General features: G+C 41.8%; 1 protein-coding gene and 1 pseudogene across 5 annotated transcripts in view; both read left to right on the forward strand.

Moving 5' to 3' along the window:
* LOC148013204 (uncharacterized) overlaps positions 1 to 11425 on the forward strand; it is a 70071-nt gene extending 58646 nt beyond the window's left edge. For all 5 annotated transcript variants that reach the window (XM_087667970.1, XM_087667972.1, XM_087667969.1 and 2 more), the window contains 2 exons: positions 9765 to 9825; positions 9932 to 11425. In XM_087667970.1, the coding sequence (XP_087524096.1) occupies positions 9765 to 9825; positions 9932 to 10768 (898 nt within the window). In that variant the 3' untranslated portion in view covers positions 10769 to 11425. The remainder of the gene's footprint in view (positions 1 to 9764; positions 9826 to 9931) is intronic.
* A 5445-nt stretch (positions 11426 to 16870) lies between these two features.
* Positions 16871 to 17568, forward strand: LOC148013205 (uncharacterized; annotated as a pseudogene).
* The last annotated feature ends 905 nt before the right edge of the window (positions 17569 to 18473 follow it).

Below are 18473 nucleotides of genomic sequence, written 5' to 3' on the forward strand. Positions count from 1 at the left end.
GCAAGCAAGTAAGCTAGGGAGAACTACCTTGGAGATTGCTATATGCAATGCTATGAATATGGTGGATCTAGAGTCAACCACTCCAAAAGACCGAAAAGAGATAAATGCGCACAGATACATGTTTACATGAATATAATGCCAATGCATGGGGGAATGCAAAGGGAGATGCAAGATATCATGCTCACGCAAAATGCAATGCAATGATGCCACTTGGACAGTGCCCTCACAAGCGAATTGTTCACTTGCTGAAGTGCCCTTTTACAATCGTGTCATCCTGACAGTGCGGATGAAGTTACAAATGTCCATAAGTACAATACAAAAGAATAAATGAATGAATGAATGTCAAAAAACTCTAAGCATCATCACTATCACTATCAAGAGAAGTAGCCGTCTCCTCTCAAACTAGAAGGGAAAGCAAGAGGGAAGCATCCTCTCCCCCTCAATTTGAAGAAGTAGAGGAGGGTATACTCAAGCCGATCCTGGTTAGAAGATACTAAAGAACCGGGCGGTTGACTGCTTTGGTCAAAATGTTTGCAAAAATTGTCTAATGAAGGCATAAACTCTAGGCGAATAGTGTCTACTTCAACCTGATCTCTGGAAAAGTGAAAGTGGACTTCCACATGCCGTGTCTGTGGTGTGATGATCAGATTGCCTGCAAGGGCAATGGCATTTTGGTTGTCGCAATAGACAACAGTGGGAAAGTCACAAGGGAAGTGAAGTGCCACTAGTAAGCTCCTTAAATAGATAGCCTCGGTGGTGCCATCAAAGAGAGCTCTATACTCAGCCTCCGCCATGGAAGCCACCACCATCTCTTGCTTATGGTTGGACCAAGAAGTGGAAGCTGTGCTCAAGGTGAAGAATTAGCTGCCATGGGAACGTTGGGTGTCAGGATCTCCTGTCCAATCAAAATCAGTGTACCCCTACAAACATAAACCAAAACCATAAGTGAGGCCATAAGAATAAGTGCTTATGGTTGGACCAAGAAGTGGAAGCTGTGCTCAAGGTGAAGAATTAGCTGCCATGGGAACGTTGGGTGTCAGGATCTCCTGTCCAATCAAAATCAGTGTACCCCTACAAACATAAACCAAAACCATAAGTGAGGCCATAAGAATAAGTAGATTGTAAATAATGCAACACATGAAGACATGTAATTCAATGTGACATCCTAGGTACTGTGAAAAACTGACTGAGAATGCTGACTAAGTAAGCTAAGTCTGGCCTAGTATGAATTAACCAAAGAAGTTTCCATACAACAAACCTATAGGTATGTGCATCTCTGAAGTGGGATATGATAGGTCAAGAGCCAAAGAATACCTCGTACGGGGTCTTTTGAGGAAGAGCCACAATCGGGCACCGGTTGAGAATGTACACCGTAGTGTTAGCAACCTCAACTCAAAGGCACTCAGGGAGCTCTGCTGCAAACAGCATAGGGCATGCCATTTTCATGACTATCGGGTTCCTACGCTCTACGACTCCATTCTGAGAGGGGTAGTTGGTAGAGGTGAGCTGGCAAGAGATGCCGTACTACTGTAGAAACTCGGAAAACTCGTGGGAGATGAACTCACCATTGCTATCACTCCTCATGCAACCAACACGATGACCCATTTGGTTATGAACCAACAACACCCAAGCAGAGAAATATGTGAAAGTATCGGACTTATGCTTGAGGAAGTACATCTACATGTATCTTGAATGATCATCCACTATAAAAAAGAAGTACAACGTGCCGTTCAAGGCGATAGTGGATGTTGGCCCACAAAGATCAACGTGAATCAATCTAAGAGGCACCTCATCTCTATGTGTAGATTGCTAAGGGAATGGGGTACAATGCTACTTTCTGAGCTAACATGCTTTACAGATATCTCCAGCTAGCTTCAGGCGAGGAAGGACCTCAATCATCTCATAGCGAAACAACTCATAAAGAGAGTCATAGCCAAGATGCCTTAGGTGGAAATGCAAAAGACGCTCATTGTTCGTGTGCTCCTGAGATGTAGCTAATGCTTGGAAGCAATGGAACATGGAGCCCTCAGCTATCGGCTCGGAAAGAAAATGAATCATATGGTATAGGCCATTAGGCTGTGCCTTACTGCAAGCAATCAATAAACTAGTATGAGAGTTAAGGATCTTCTGTGGTTGTTGCAAAGAAAACTGCTCGTCCCAACTGGCAAAGTTGTTGAACAAATAACGAGTTCACCCAAAGCTGAGGGACATGGTATACATCGTCCAACGAAGCTAGATCTGAACCCTTGTCAGTGGCAAAACTGATACAACCTTGAGCTTGGATCTTGACCGAGGAGTTGTTTCCTATGTGGACCCCCATCTGGTTGCAGGGGCTCGGGTATGGAAGATGTCCTCTATAGGAGTCATGTGATGTGAAGCTCCACTATCCACAATCCAAATAGGTGTTGATGTGCTCGGCTTTGACGAGTGGGCCTCCGCGATAACCTCGTCGAGAGGCAACTAATAAAGGTGAACGAGACTCGTATCGGATGTCTCTACGGAGATAATGTGGGCCTCTATAGACCAGTCAGACAAGCCCTTTGGAGTTAAGAATGTTGTCGATTAATATGTTTGACCGGTAGCAGTGTGAGTCTGACCTTTCCACTGCCCCTTGCCATCACCCTATGTCCCCTGATGGGGGCTGCCCAACTGAGGGGCAAAGGTCTGTGGCTTGGGTTTTGGTGTTGTGCCTCTTGCCTTTGATCGATACTCGTCATCAAAATGGCTAGTCTTTTGACAATGTTGAGAATACCTATTCTTCTTAGGTACATTTTACCATCTAAGTTTGAGTTGAGACTAGGAGTTTCCTTGTGATTCCCTAGTTTGTTTTTCATTTTGATTTTGAGTTTGATTTGAAGTTTGATTTTATCTACCCTTCCCTTGCTACCCCTTCTAAGAATAAGTAACAAGAGCCCCCTTTGAGGGAGTATTCATGAAAAGGAAGAGATGAGGTTCTAACGGTTGTGTCTAAGTTTGAAGAACCCCCTGGTGTGGTGAATGAAAACACATGTGATCCTATATGAGATTCAACATGCAGTGCACTTAATGGAGAGTGAAATGATGTGGCATTGAAATAAGAGGATGGGATGGGAGGGAGACTAAATGGATTTGTGATAGGTGTAGATGTGGGAAATAATGTGGGTTTCTTTTGTCCATAAATGCATTAAATTGAAATAATGATGATGATGATGATGATGCACCTACTCCATTTTGATCTTTGAAAACAAAATCGCTTGAAGGAAAAGAAGGGGAATGAGTACTCACAATTTTTTGTTTCAACTGCTTACCTAGTCTTGAGTTCATAAAGAAATATCTGTCTTTCTCATTACTTGTAAACTAAAAATTATTTTCTATACGTCCTTCATCATGAAAATCATCCATATCAATAGGAGAAGGAGAATCATCCTTAACAGAAGCTCAAATGGTAGACATACTTGGCACCGGAGAGAACAAGTATGAAGGCAATTGAGTGTACTCTATGTCAATTTCCACTTGCAGATGGCCAGTCCTAGGTGGAGATTTCGCCCTTCCTGCATGGTCAGTAGATCAGCGCACCAAATCTAAAGGGTGAAATTCAGACTTACCTTCTATTTGCTACTAGGCTCTATACATCAAAATGAGATCGTACTCAGTTACAGTGATCTTGTAAGGTTGTGGAACTCCATGGTAGTCCTATGTTTGTCCGGCCATGTCGGGAGCTTGTGAAGTAAGCTGTGAGACCCACTGCAACTTGCTTCTCGATGGATTTAGCTTGGATGTGAGAAGTGGTACGGAAGTAGTCTTCGAAGTCATCTGCCCTTCTGTTGTTCCTGCTTGTGTAGAGCTTTCAGATCAAGGCCTAGGTTTCTCTCAGAGAACTCGGCTCTGATACCATGTGAAGAAAATATCCTAACATAGAAACACAAATAACACCATACGACAAACCACAGACTAATAGAATAATACAGTTAGGGTTAGGGTAACTTAGAGACCATGAACATAGAGAATGAATGAAATGATATGACTATTGAATATACCATGCTCATGCAACAAACACACTATGCAGTGAATGAATACTATACCTCAAGCTCCTGTATCTCAAGGATCAGGGCAGGGGTAATGAGCTAGAGAGTGTGTCGTACTCCGAACGGATCCCAAATTGCAGCAAGAGAGCCTTTGGATGTCCAGCAAACACAGCCAAGGAAGGTTGGATCTGAAATGAATGCAACTGGGAGGAGAGAAAATAGCGAATATAGGATGGGAGGAGAGAGAAAACATCAAATGCAAACTGCAGGAGAGAGAAAGTCTACAGGGCAGCAGATGGGGCCTGCAAACACAGCAGTGTGCTGACATGGCAGGCTGTACGATAGTTGGATGATGGACAACAACAGTCCCCTGGCTGGAAACAACAGCAAACTAACTGATGACGGAGGGCTGGAAACAAGCGCTAGATGAGTTAACATTGCAATGGACAGCTTGGATTCCGATATCCTCCGCGAACGGGGTGTGGGCAGTAAGTTGAAAACACTTGAAACCTGCAAAAACAAGATTAGGACTGAATGGAAGGTAACATACCTATTTATAGAAAGTTTGGGCCCTCCCAAGTGGGTTTGTGCTTATGGGATATAGACACTCTCTAGAAACGCATTTCTTTTTAAATAAACAAGGTTTCTTCCTTAATGAAACATGTTTTGAGGCAGTTTAAGTGAAGCTAATGCATTTTTAGCTCAACAATCCTCTCCCCCCCATCTCACCACACAAATCAGCCTCCATCTTCATCAATCTCCCTCTTTTGAGCTCAACTTTCAAGCCACTATTTTCTTCAATCACCATACTTTCTTCCTCCAACTCCCTCTTCATCTTCCTCTCCCTCTTCCTCACCTTCTCTTCCTTCTATTCCTATTCCTATCCCACTTCCTCTCTCTATCCCTTTCTCACCTTCTCTTTCTCTCCTCTCCCTCTTCCTCTTTGTCCCTCTCCCTCTATCTTGCTTTTAAGTTTCATTCATATATATTAAATCCTCTCTCTCTTCCTTTCCCAAATCCCTCTCCTCCTTTCTTCTCATTCTTCTCCACAATGCCTAGGTCTCTTCATGATTTGTTTTTAAGTTGCACATTTTATACGTGTGTTAGCTTATTTATATATATATATATATATATATATATATATATATATATATATATATATATATATATATAAAATTCTATATGTTTTTTAAAAAATGAACATATAAAACAACATATTTTACTCTTGAAATATTTGTGTATATTTCATATGTCACGGAGATGTGAAATTTTGAGATGCTTTAATCTTGTTGTCAATATTTTATTAAATCATTAATCAAATGTGCAAGGTTGTTTAGCACATGTGATGCACATGGCAAATGTTTCTTGGTAACAGGCCAAGGACCCCAAGGATGCAGTCGGTGCCAAAGGCAAAAGTTGTAATAAGTTATACCTGACAAGTACTAGGTGGTACTTGGTGTCAGATTTGGGCCTAGACGAATTTATTGGCCACTAATGTTAGTGGTGACATTAGAGACTAGGCATTAATTCAATAAGTAATGCCGGTCTAAGGGTCAATAGAGTTTGTGGGGAGAAACACAAAGTGTACGGAAACATTGAGAGAGGAAGAAATTTAGAGAAAACACGAAAAAAGATAATGAATGATGAATCATTGAATCATGCTAAGTGAATCAAGTTGATACAGCAAAGCCAAAGCTCCGAAGATGATTGCACTATCCTGTCTGATCAAATGGTAGCACTCGAAGAAATGTGCAGTGTGAAGGAAGCAAAATGCAATTGTTCGGTAGTAGAATATTGAAATATAATACTAAAGATAAAAGATAACTGTCTAGAGAGCGAAGCAGTCCTCTGAGGCCGTCGGAGTTGAGGAAGAACATCAACAACTATTGACGTTAACTTTGGAGGGTGAAGAAGGACAAGACTACCTACTAGATGCTCTAATACACCCTAAAAAGGGCTAGATGCTGCAAAATGCAGCCTGTAGAGATTGTCAAGTGCCCAAAGCTGTTGTGAATGCTAAGAAGGATGCTAGATTGCTAAACGCAGCTAAACAATCGACACTTGATCAAGAGGAAAGTCACAAGATGGAGGTGGAGTCATGAGATTGCCAAATGCAACATTGATCATGATGCAAGGTCGATAGATAGTGACGTTAGATGGAGAGAAGTTCTTTTAGATTGCAAACATAGCCCAAAAGATGATGCTAGGTGGAGAGAGATTGACACTTGATGGAAAAGAGCCTCCTAGACTACAAAACGCAGCCTTGAAGATGGTGCCAAATGATTATGATGGATGCTAGGTGGAGATGGAAGCCGACCACAAATTGTAATGTCCTTTTGAGGGGTGTGAATAAGAGTGGTAAGAATGGAGAGAAGAGAGAAGAATGTGGAAGAGAGTGCCAGAGTGTCAAAAGGAATGACTAATCAAGTGGTCGAATAAGGGAAGCCAGTGCCTTAGTTACAGGCATAGGAGACTGTCTCAAGTGATGCCCCGACTCTCTTGAGTGGCGCCTACTGAAGTCTCTTGGGTGGTGCCGAAAAAGCCTTTTTGGGGTTGTAACGGAAATCAAAGTAGGAATGAAGGAGAAGAAATGTATTGAATGATTTGGTTCTCAACACTTCCCTCCCTAAAGTATAATGTTTTCTACACCAGCCTAAGAGTTCTCTTCCTTCTTTGTGTTTTTGTGTGTATTGCATTCTTGTCTTTATTCTTGTGTTTTAGTCATGTTCGTATATATTTTGTTTTCTCAGTGCAAACCCTAGCATCACTTCGCACCATATGGGACTACATTCCCTTGCTCAAGGATGTGGAAGAAGGCAGCCTCTGCTAGGGCTTAAATGAAGAAGTGGTTAACCTTTGCTTGGGCTAGAATAGCTCTCATAAGAACCAAGATACTCCACATGGAGTGGAAAGTGCCCCTTCTAGATTGTGAATGTCTCCCTATGAGACATAAGAGTCAGCCGATGACATAAACCTCCATAAAAGAAAGCAGCGAAGAAGAAGCATCTTCCATGGGTACCTAGACTTGGGAGTTTGCAAAATATTCCTCTCTTCCAAATATAACATCCTTCCTAACCAAGATCTTGTTTCTTTGAGGATCAAACAAGAGGTAAGCTTTAGCTTCAAAAGAATACCCCACAAAATGAGAAGCTCAGATTGGGCACAAGCTTACCTTTCTTGTCATTTGGAGTGTGCATGTATGCATGACATCCAAAGATGCGGAGGTGGGAAACTGCTTATTGAGACCCATAGAATGCCTCAAAGAGGACCTTTTACAGATCACCACAATTGGGGATTGAAGTATTGACAACATCTCACCATAGGTGCTTGGACAACTTAGCTACAAGGAGCATACATTGTGCCATGTTTATCACAATCCAATTCCTATGCTCAACCACTCTATTTTGAAAAAGAGTTGGTCAAGATGAGTTGACAATGAGTGCCACGATTTGTGGGAGACCAATTCACCACCATGATCAGTTCTTGTGGTCCTATGCGAACGCCCATCCGATTAGTCACTAACCAAGCCCATGCAGCAAAGTAGGTGAAAGTCTAAGATTTTTCCACATATATTCAGAGTAATCATCCATGATAAGAAGAAAATAATGGGAACCATTTGTCGATGATGTGAACGATTTCCCACTCAAATTGCAATGAATCGATATAAGTATATCCCCTCAGCTCTATGAGTAGGTTTGGTTTTGTTTCTCTACCTGACAAAGTTGGCACACACTCCTAGCTAGTTTTAGGCGTGGAAAGCCCTCTCAACTAACTTGTGTCTTGACAACTCATGAGATAGCTATAGCTAAGCCACCTATCCCATGGAACTTGAAGCCCTCGATGCTACGTTGGGAGAGGAACTAACACATCAAATAGAGGCCAATAGGATGTAACTTGCCTTGAGCTATCACTAAACTGGTAATACATCAAGGATGTCACCTTTGGTCTTAGTGAATAAAGCAACTCTCCCAAAAATGCAAAGCTGGTAGACAAACTAGAGATGCACCTCAAATTGCAGGACATATTAGACATTGTCTACTAAAACGAGATCTAGGCCTTGGTTAGTGTCAAACTTGACTATCCTAGTGACTGTGCCTTGGAACTTGGTCTTGCCAGATAAGATATCTCAAAGAGGAGACGTGATGCGTAGCTCCACTATCCATGATCCACTCGGCCATATGGCCACATGGAAGAGCTGGGTGGGCCTGTACACAAGTAGACTTGGGCCTGTACACAAGTAGACTTGTGGGGAGTTCTCTTGTATATGTGGACCAAGCTCTCATCCTCATAAGTCGATAAGGAGACAAGGTGGGTGTGTGGACGGAAGTTCACAGGCCAACAGATGAATTTGACATCCCCTCTGGTGTTGAGAAGGCCATGGATTGTGATGGTTATCCAGTGGCTGCATGACTCTGATCTCCATGGACCTTATCTGCTGTCTTAATGAGAATGGACTGGAGGGTTGCCACCACTTTGATGCACATTCTCCTACTTATATAACTACAGCTCACATTCTAACTGTCCACACTCTTGCTGCTTAATCAGATTATATCCACATGTTCTCTAAGTTGCAATCAGGTTATGTATTTTTTGTGTGATCTCTATCATTTGTAATCCAAGTCGAGTAAACACAATTCACTGTTTTACTTGACGTGGATGCTAATGAGGGCATCTAGGGGAGCTAGAGTCGCTGTTATTGCTTGTGCTTGGTCAAGCCTCAAAAGTGACAAGCATTTCATTTTCCCTAACGTTGTATTCTTTAGCATGGTGCCCGATTATATGGGCCTCTTAGGTTGGACTGCATTGATACTGGATACGTAGTACATGCATATTACAAATGCGATGAAGGCACAAATGCAATGAATGAATGTGAATAGAAGTCAATCATGAAATAAGCAAGGGACAGGGCCTTGATCAGAGAGCGGACTCACCCAAGATAGGGATGAGTACCAAAACAACCAAATAACAAGGGTAGTTTATAAGAATACATGTGCACACTTCATAGGAACATAGAAAGGCTCAAAGTGACTAACCCAAAAAAAATCCTAAATATTAATAGTAGATGGAGCTTATAGTGTCTCCCACTTATGCAGTGACAGAGTCACAAGTAGGTGATAGCTTCATAGATTATAGTGTAGCCAATTTGTTGAATCTCAATTTGCAGATCATCTGGTAATTGTACCTTTATGTCAGTTGGTATCTCAAGAAATCCAGTTTTTCACTTGATGGAAATAGATTTTGTAAACCCCCATGTTTGTGGCTAGCATATTATTCGGACTGGGGAAGTTCATTATACAAGAAACTTGTTTACTTTAATCCTTCTAGACGGGCTGATCTCACGCCAATGATCTTTAGCAACTTAAATCTCTCCCCTTAAAAGTATATCTCCTATTTCAGTCAAGGAGTTTTTTTATCTTGGGACTTAATCTGTACTGCAGTTCATTGATGTGAGCCTGCAATGCCTTTATTCATGTGGTGCATCTCTGAAGCCTAAGCTACTACACCAGCACACATTACAAACTCTTTCTTGGTTGCTCTTGCACTGTTTTAATAGAGTACATGATTGCCTAACAAATCGTCATATTTGATCTTTTACTTATGACCAGAGCATTTGAAGACAGATAAAGGAAAAAGGTAAGGGTGGGAGTGGGGGTAGGGAGGGTGCACATTTGGATGGCATACTAGCATGGTTGTGAGTTCAAGAGAGGCACAATAATTGGTCTGCATACTAGAAAGTAAGATGCCATGAATTCTCTGTAGGTACCCGAAGGATTCTGACAAACATTTGTTAGCAAGCCAAACTGGGCTTACACGAAACCAGGTAAGTGAGTTCTAGCAGTGTTTGACGTCACCTCCAAAACAATAGCTTGTATTCACATATTGAAGTTGCTTAAACTCTGGAATTTATTCTGCCTTTTTGCTGACAGGTCTCTAATTGGTTCATTAATGCCCGTGTCCGGCTTTGGAAGCCGATGGTGGAAGAAATGTATGCAGAAGAAATCAAGGAGGGTGATGGAGAGGATCTAGATAAAGGAGCTGAGGGGGAAGAAGACATGAGCAAAGGTAACAGCTTGAAGGATATTGCAGGAAACAGTGAAGCAAGCAAGGGTACACAGCAGGCAAATATGCAGGATGCACATCTTGAACAATATTCCGATCCTCAGTTGCTCTCTGAGCATTCTTCAGATATGCTCCATAACAGAAATCTGGCCAGCAATCTGGCAGACAGTTTCTCATTTCAAGAGAAAGAAAGCACAAGTCAAGGGATGAAAAGAGCTCGAAACGATAACCAGGATTCTATTTCTGTGCTGTCTTCATATTCTAGTGGAGGCATGGAGTTCAAGCCTGGTGAAGAGATCCATGATATGAAAGTTAGAATGGATAACAGACACATGGAGAACTACAACATGCCTCATAATGCAATTTCTCAGGCTAATCACCAAAGTTTTGGAGGTTATGGATCTTTGCATCTAAATGGATTAAGTAGATATCCACACGAAGGCCTTGCTGGAAGCTATACAGCTAATAGTGGGGTATCTCTGACATTAGGCCTTCAGCATAGTGATGGATTGTCACTGACAGGTGCCCAGCAGCATTACATGCAAGGGCAGGGGCAAGTACAGATGGTAAGAAGGGAAGAAGGTGCAGTTGCTCCAGCTAGTTTCTATGCCATGAATGAAAGCAATGCTGCTGGGCATAATAACATATATGCCACACTGGATAGCAAGAGATATGGAGCCCACTTACTTCATGACTTGGCATGATGGGAGATGTATCACAACACAGTGCACCCCTAGCATAATATGGTGGCTTTATGATCCAATTATTCTTCATGGATGAATGAGCTCTTTGTCTATAGTTAACGGCTATGCCTATTATTATACATTTTATGAGGTCAGGATGTAAATCATATCTTCCTGATGCTTAATCATATCTTCCTGGTGCTTAATGTGGTCTGCTACTCTCATCCTGGTATTATGTTAGTGGCCCTGCCTTGACTTCCTGCTGTCGAGACAGCAATCGTAACTGCCAGTATCTTCGAGCTGTGCAAGTTGGTTGTCATGTTCTGTTCACAATGGCATGCAGTTGAAGCAGCTTTTCATTCTTACCTCTCTTTAGCTACATGCAACAACTTACCATCAGGAAGTCACTGCAACATTAGCACATGAAGAGAGCAGTGGCAGTTAAATTCAGTGTTTCAGCTGAAGCTACTTGTAAAAGATTATAAACCTTGTCATTACACATAATTGCGAGAGATGTATATTATTGAGGTAAATGGTTATACATAGCTCTCATTCTTTAAGAGCCCAAGAGCTCTTATGAAATATAGTATGTAAGAAAGCTAGTGATTGCACTGGACATGAATGAGAGTCTAGGTTACAGGACAATTGTTGAAATAAAATACCACACCATGAGTCAAATCATACCATGAAAAGAATCTGTGCATGTGTGTATGTATAGCTTCCAATACAGCAAAGAGTTGGTCTCTAGTCACTTTGCTGGAGCCCTATTGGCCACAGAAACTTAAGCAAAGAGAAGCACATTATCTTTCTTATCTTCATTATTTAGCACCTCCATTGTTTAGCACGACATGAAACCATGCCCCATTTGCTTTGAACTTGTTCACACCATTTGCAGATTTCATACATAAGACTGTTGTAAGGTATCTTGCTTGTTGCTAGATTTTCTAAATGTTGGTGTACATGGAATGGCATAATAGTAGACGAGTGTATTAGCATTCTCCATCTTGCTATGCTCGAGTGGGTATCCCGAACTATGTGGACCATGTGGTCTTTCATTTCTCATGGATTGGCAGATTCATTATTATTTCTATCAAATTAGCAATAATAGTCTTTACATGTATGATTCAAGTAGTGTGAGTGGACTAGCTCATCCAGCAAGTGATGGAGCTGTGTTCGAGGGTTCACATCATGTTATCTAACTCTATTGAGGGCAGGTGGATGCAAATCTGGATGATCTGTAGTCCTTGACCAGGTGTGGCTTGGATGCCCAGTTGGATGCCAAGTCAAAGATCAAACAAAGACAAAGGAGATGGCACCACTGCACACTGCTGTCTTCGTGTTTAACAGATACTGGGATTGGGAGAGCTTGAGGGAGATCAATGTATTGTTTACTGACACATCTGATGGTGATGGGGAAATTTGGTTGGTGAGAGCAGTGGTTGTGCAAAATGCAAAATGTTAGGATTGCTACTGTGGCTGTTTGGTGAATGTGTTTGTCTCCAGAAAGGGCTGAGATTGAAGCTGCAGGTCTGAGACCTGAATTGTGACTTATACTAGCTGAAATAGAGCTATGGATATCTAGGAGCGCCTCGAATGTTGGATTATGCATTAAGAGTCAAGAATGAAATGGAACACACCCAATGACTGGACTTATGGATTGCTTGGATGTGCAAATGGGTGCCCTCCATCATCCATGCTTTCAAGAATGCTGGCCAGTTGCATCATCCACTTGAGCTTCTGCACTTTGAAACTGATTTCTTTGTAAATAGTCTGCAGTATTTTCTGACGTGCATAATTGTTATGATGAAAGCATTTAGAACGTCCATGTGCATCTTTCCTAGCACATTCATGCAATGATTCCATCAAGTGGTTTGGTAGGCTATTTGGGCATTTTAGAGTGTCATAGATGGTGTTAGATATGCTCAATATCCCACCCTCATAAGGTGCCACCAATGATCCATGGTGCTCTAAGTTGTAAGGCCCTCATTATGAGGAGAAGCCATGTGTGAACATGGACATTGGGTGGGTCTTGACTTATATGTCAGATGAGGTGTATGTGATCGGATGGCAAAAAGGTAACCTTTATGGATCTAACCTTTGGGTTAGATAGAGTAGTTATGTTGGTAGCGACTCGAGGCACAATGCATCAAGTTGCGAGGTGCGAGAGTTATCAAGGGCTCCTATTTTGGAGTTCGAAATATTCCTTGGAATATTTCCTAGCCAATTGGGGAAGATTCATAATATGGTTGGATACGTTGACCAGACTACCTTCTCGGGCTATAAAAGGAAGACCTCTCTAAAGCCATTGCCAATCTATCTTTCACCTAGTCATAATTCTTTTAGCTACCTTAAGCTCTGCCTATCATTTGTCTGGATCGCCATCTAAGCTTCACAGTGGAAGCACACAGGTGGATAGAGTCATCTTTGTATCGGCTCGTTTGAAATTAAAGTACTCTCTATTCATCTTATATTTGTTGTGTGGTATCTACTCCTTGCTCAGATTCTATCCCTTGTGTTGTGTAATTTCTATAGATGGATCTACCTTAATTGTTGAATGATTTCTTAGTCCTTATAGTACTAGTTAGCATTTTGTTGGCTAAGATTTTAAACTTATATATGTTTTGGAGTATTGCCAAATTAGCTTGCCAATCAGTCTTTGTATCGTTTGACTACATAAAAATGCACGTGGAAATTTACTACATTGCTTCTTGATCTTCACCCCGACAGGTCTTTTAGAAGTAAAGTATGTTTTGATGAGTATTGTTCATATACAAAAGAATTAGGGCCTATCATGTGCTTAAATCTTTTTTTAAGAAAACAAAGTTATTCTCTTTTATCTCAACTTGTTGAGAAGGAAGACCTTTCTAGGGGATTAATGAAGTTGATAATTGAGTTAGAGGAGTTTTAGTTTTTTTGTTTTGGTGGAAGGTTCATGGGTTGCTCTTGTGGGTCTATTGACATAGAGGTACAACCAAGAGAATGCAGTGAAGAGCTATTGGCTCAAAGCTCCAAGTTAAAAGTATTTTTGTTCTTCGGGTAGATCATATATGAGGCTGTACTATAGAGTATCAAAAGGGTTTGCTTTGTTTGATCCCAAGGGGCTTTTGGTAAAGAAACATGGTACAAATTTGGAAGTCCAAAGTAATGAAAGAATTATATGCTATCTTAGAGAAGGCTTTGTACGTTGCCAGTTGTAAGTCGTATGTATATCAAAAGGTTGAAGATTTTTTAGGAGATGGTTGATTGTGATGAAATATAATTTGAGAGATTGGCAAGTAAAGGATCCAAAGCTTTGGAAGACAACATCTTTTGGACTTGGGCTTTTAAACCTCCTACTATTTGGCAAGAGAGGAATGCGCACTTGGCAAAGCAGGGGTGCTTTAAAGCAAGTCACTAGATTGATAAAATAGAAGAGTGCGGTCTTTTGAGGAAGCTAGTAGTCTCATCCGAATCTCAATACTGCATATTCTACTGGGGGGGGATAGCACTCCCAAAGAAATACAGTTTCTATTTGAATGGGAAGAATGTGATGAAGGTCCTTTGCACTCGAGCAACGGGAGCTTTTGGTAGAACCAAAAGAATTGAAGCAGACCATGCTTGCAAATTATGGGGGACTTTGCTAAGGGGGACGAGCTTGCATGCATAATGGAATAAAATTGGTTGCCAAGTTTGCCACCAAAGGATCAAGAATTTCTATGGAACATCATGTTGGGTGCATTTGTGATTGGACAAAAGGTAGGGAAGAGGGGGATTGCAAAGGGTGTGGTGAGGAAGGTTCACTACGGCAACTATGCTGGGATGGTTGCATTTGCAATGGAGAAAAAATAAGGGAAACAAATAAGGGGAAAATGAGAAATAGGGGGAAAATCATATTAGCCACAAGACATAATATATAAGGTGTAAGGAGGCTTATTTTCAAGAACCATGGGTTAATATTATAAAGTCTCTTTCATCTTCTTCACCTTTCTTACATAACTATCATGGATGTCCTTTCTTCCTCTCAACTCTCTCTATCATTCTCTCTCATTTCTTAGTCTTTCTCTTTCCTTGTTAGACCCTCTCTCTTTCTCTCTTCTACACTTTTCTCTTTCCTCTCAATCCCCTTTCTTATGAGTGGTATTAGAGCTTAGATTTTCATCCACTTTCCCATCACCTCTATCATATCCTATCTCATGTTCCCTTACAGGAAATCCAAGATAGTTCAAGTACATGTACTGCATAGACCATTAATGGCACATCTATCCAATTAGATGACTTCTATAGTTGGAAGAAGATAAGTCTAGATATCTTTGAAGCTAGAAAGGATAGATATGGCAGGGCATGGACAAATGATCAACTCATCATTTTTTTAGAGGTATTTTGGTAAAATGGACCTTCACTAAAGTCAAAGAAGTGAAAAATGATCTCATTTTCACTTACAGAAAATCCAAGATAGTTCAAGTATAGGTACTATAGAGACCATTAATGGCACATCTGATCTCATTTTCACTTACAGGAAATCCAAGATAGTTCAAGTATAGGTACTATAGAGACCATTAATGGCACATCTATTCAATTAGATGACTCCCATAGTTGGAAGAAGACCACTCTAGAGATCTTTGAAGCTAGAAGGGATAGATATAGCAATGGATGGACAAATTAGCAACTCATTTTTTAAAGAGGCATTTTTAAAGAGGTATTTTGGCAAAATGGACCTTCACTAAAGTCGAAGAAGGGAAAAAAGTAATAATTACTTTTGAGACAAACACTCTTTTTCTCTTTTCTTTTAAGCCTTCACAAGCTTCTATGGAAGAAATTTGTCCAGCAAGAAATCATAATTTATTTTACTTGATGTTTACTCCTTACTATCAAAGCTTGCAATAGAGACCTTGATCTCACGAGCAACGAGTGGAATACCATTATTGATGGATTTGAAGAGGCTTAAGGAAAACATTTTTCCCTTCTTCTTCTTCAAGTTTTGTTTCTAACATCCATGGTGTTTTTAGCAACCCTTCCTCACAAATTTCAACAAGAAATTATCAATGTTGCTTCTACTAAGTGTGAACCATCAACTAAGGCATTTGTTGCTTCAAAATAGAGCTCATATTCTCTTTTTATAAGCATTTTCTTACTTTTGAAATCCTAAAGACAAGGAAAGAATAGCCTTAACGAGGTGCAGGCTAAAGGATCTGATATGAGAAATTTTAAAAGGAAGTAGGGTAGTAGTAGCTTTTCCTTCATTTGAATCAAAGATTCTCCACTAAGCTACATCAAGGTCATTATTGAGGCATTATTTTCTCTTTTAGCATTCTTAACCATTGTGACTTTGATTAGTGGAGAGGAAAAATAGTTGGATAGTAGGTTGTTAGTTACCACACTAAATACAAGCAGTCAGATCCCTCACATGAGCCTATGATTCATAGCATTATTGTCAAGGATTCATGGCATGATTATTAAAGCATAAAGACTATGATTGATATGATGCTTCTCAACCAGGATATAGCTAGCTCTGATCACCATAGAATCAAGTATAAAATTAGCTAACTCATGGGCTAGCAAAGAGTTCATTCCCAAACTTTGAACAACAATTAAGGTAATTGTAATTGGGTCCAAGCACCACCACCACAGAGTAGAGGGCAGTCATACTTAGAGCTGACACAAGTGGACATTGACATCCTACTCTAGAGTCAGTGTTTGGTGTATAGAGTTCGACAAAGTCAAAGCAATGAAAATAGATCTCAAGATACTCAATGAAGGAAATACTCAAATGTGTATTGCTAGATAAAACAATATAATAGTCTTTGTAGAGATGGAAATGATAGTTACCAAATACTCGAGAACAATCGATGGAGGGACAAAAGTTCTCTCTCTCTCTCTCTCTCTCTCTCTCTCTCTCTTCATTGAAGGTGGTCTCTCTGACATTCAACAGGTCTATCGAGGGGGCTTTTTCCCCGTGAGGCGACATGCCGCTCGAGCTCCATAACGTGGAGCTTCTAATCAGCCAAGCTATCAAGGAGGCGAAGAAAGATTTCAAGAAGGATACGGATAATGCCTTGAACCAAGAAACCCACCGGCTCCATGAGAGGATTCGGCGACTGGAGGAGATGGTGAAGACACTCACGGAAGAGAAGAGGGATCTCAAAACCGACCTGGACAAGCTACAAACGGAAGTGTCACATCTACGGGAGGCAAGAGAGGACGCGGATTTCAAAGCGGACCTCCGAGAGGCTATCACGAAGGAATGCCGAGAGGACCTCCAGGTATGCATTAAAACCGAAGTTGAGGCTTCGAGAGAGGGATGGGAGGAAAAAATCAAAGCAAACATGAAGGAAGAATTAGAAGGGAATAAGGAGGGGTGGATTGAGGTAGTGAAGAAGAACATTAAGAAGGAGGTCCAGGAAGAAAATAAAAAGGAGGAGGTAGTCCGGGTTCAGGAGACCTTAGAGGAGGAGAGGCTCAGGAATGGGCGTAGATTGAATGTGCGTATTACCGGGCTCCCCGAAGGGGCCTCTCCGGAGGAGGACGCACGCGGGCTATGCACCCGACTAGGGTACACGAGCATGCCCTTTACTCAAGCATGGCGTGCAGGACGAGATACTACCAGGGTCAGAGCTCTGATATTACATATGAGCACACCGGAGGACAGAGCCGCTTTCTTTCGGAAGCGGATTTCGCTCCGAGGGATGACTGGGGCTCCCATCTTCATGGATGAGGACCTGACTCAGATGCAGATTACACACAGACGAGCATGCATGCCATAGATACTCCAAGCACGTAGAGAAGGCCGTAAGGCCTTCTATCGAGATGGCCGGATTTTTATAGATGGACGCCCCACCAAATAGGGGGCGTGGCCTATGAGACGAGGCAGAGGACTGTACAGGAGACCCCGATACGTGTGGCAGTTTGGAACTGCAACGGCTCCCTATGGTCACGACCGGACAGACTTGAGGAGATTTTACCCGACCATGATGTTATATGCCTCACAGAGACACATGAGAGCCCAGAGAGAGGGCTCCCACGCATTACAGGATTTGAGTGGGTATTTGCATACTGGGCTACTACTAGGCAGAGCACATCTAGGGGCTCAGGAGGGGTGGCAGTTCTATTCCGTCAGGGGATACAGAGACATATCTAGTTAGTGAGACGAGATGAGGAGGCCAGTTACATATGGATCAGAGTGCAGATATCAGATGAGAGATGGATCTATATGGCAGTATGCTACTTTTCACCACGAGGGTCCAGATATGCTACTACGCAAGGTGATATTCAGGCCAGAGATTCCCCCTCCCCTTATTCACAGCTCTCAGAGGACATTATTCTGTATTCTAGTTTGGGTGAGGTCTTCCTTATGGGGGACTTCAACGGGCGCACACAGAGCCGACAGTGTGAGAGTTTTGATATGGGGCAGCCAGGGATCATGAGAGCATTAGACCCTGAGGAGTTGGGGATCAGTAGGGAGTCAACAGATACTGGGCCAGATGCCACAGGGTATGGAGGGCATTTACTTGAGCTTGGTAGTAGACATCATCTCGTTATTTATAACGGGATGGCACGATGGCCATATTCAAGAGGTCTTACGTGCTTTCCACATGGGGGGGGGCGAGAGTACTGTAGATTATCTGCTCGGACCGATCGACGGGATGCATACTATCGAGTCCTTCGGCCTTGGGAGACTTCCACTCGGTGCCGATCACACCTTTCTCAGTTTCTCACTCCTCACCTCATTACCATCACCACCTGCAGATAT

Source organism: Lygodium microphyllum, chromosome 26, assembly GCF_053477565.2.
Source record: "Lygodium microphyllum isolate KBCC chromosome 26, Lygodium_microphyllum_v1.1.10, whole genome shotgun sequence".
NCBI classification, from domain to species: Eukaryota; Viridiplantae; Streptophyta; class Polypodiopsida; order Schizaeales; family Lygodiaceae; genus Lygodium; species Lygodium microphyllum.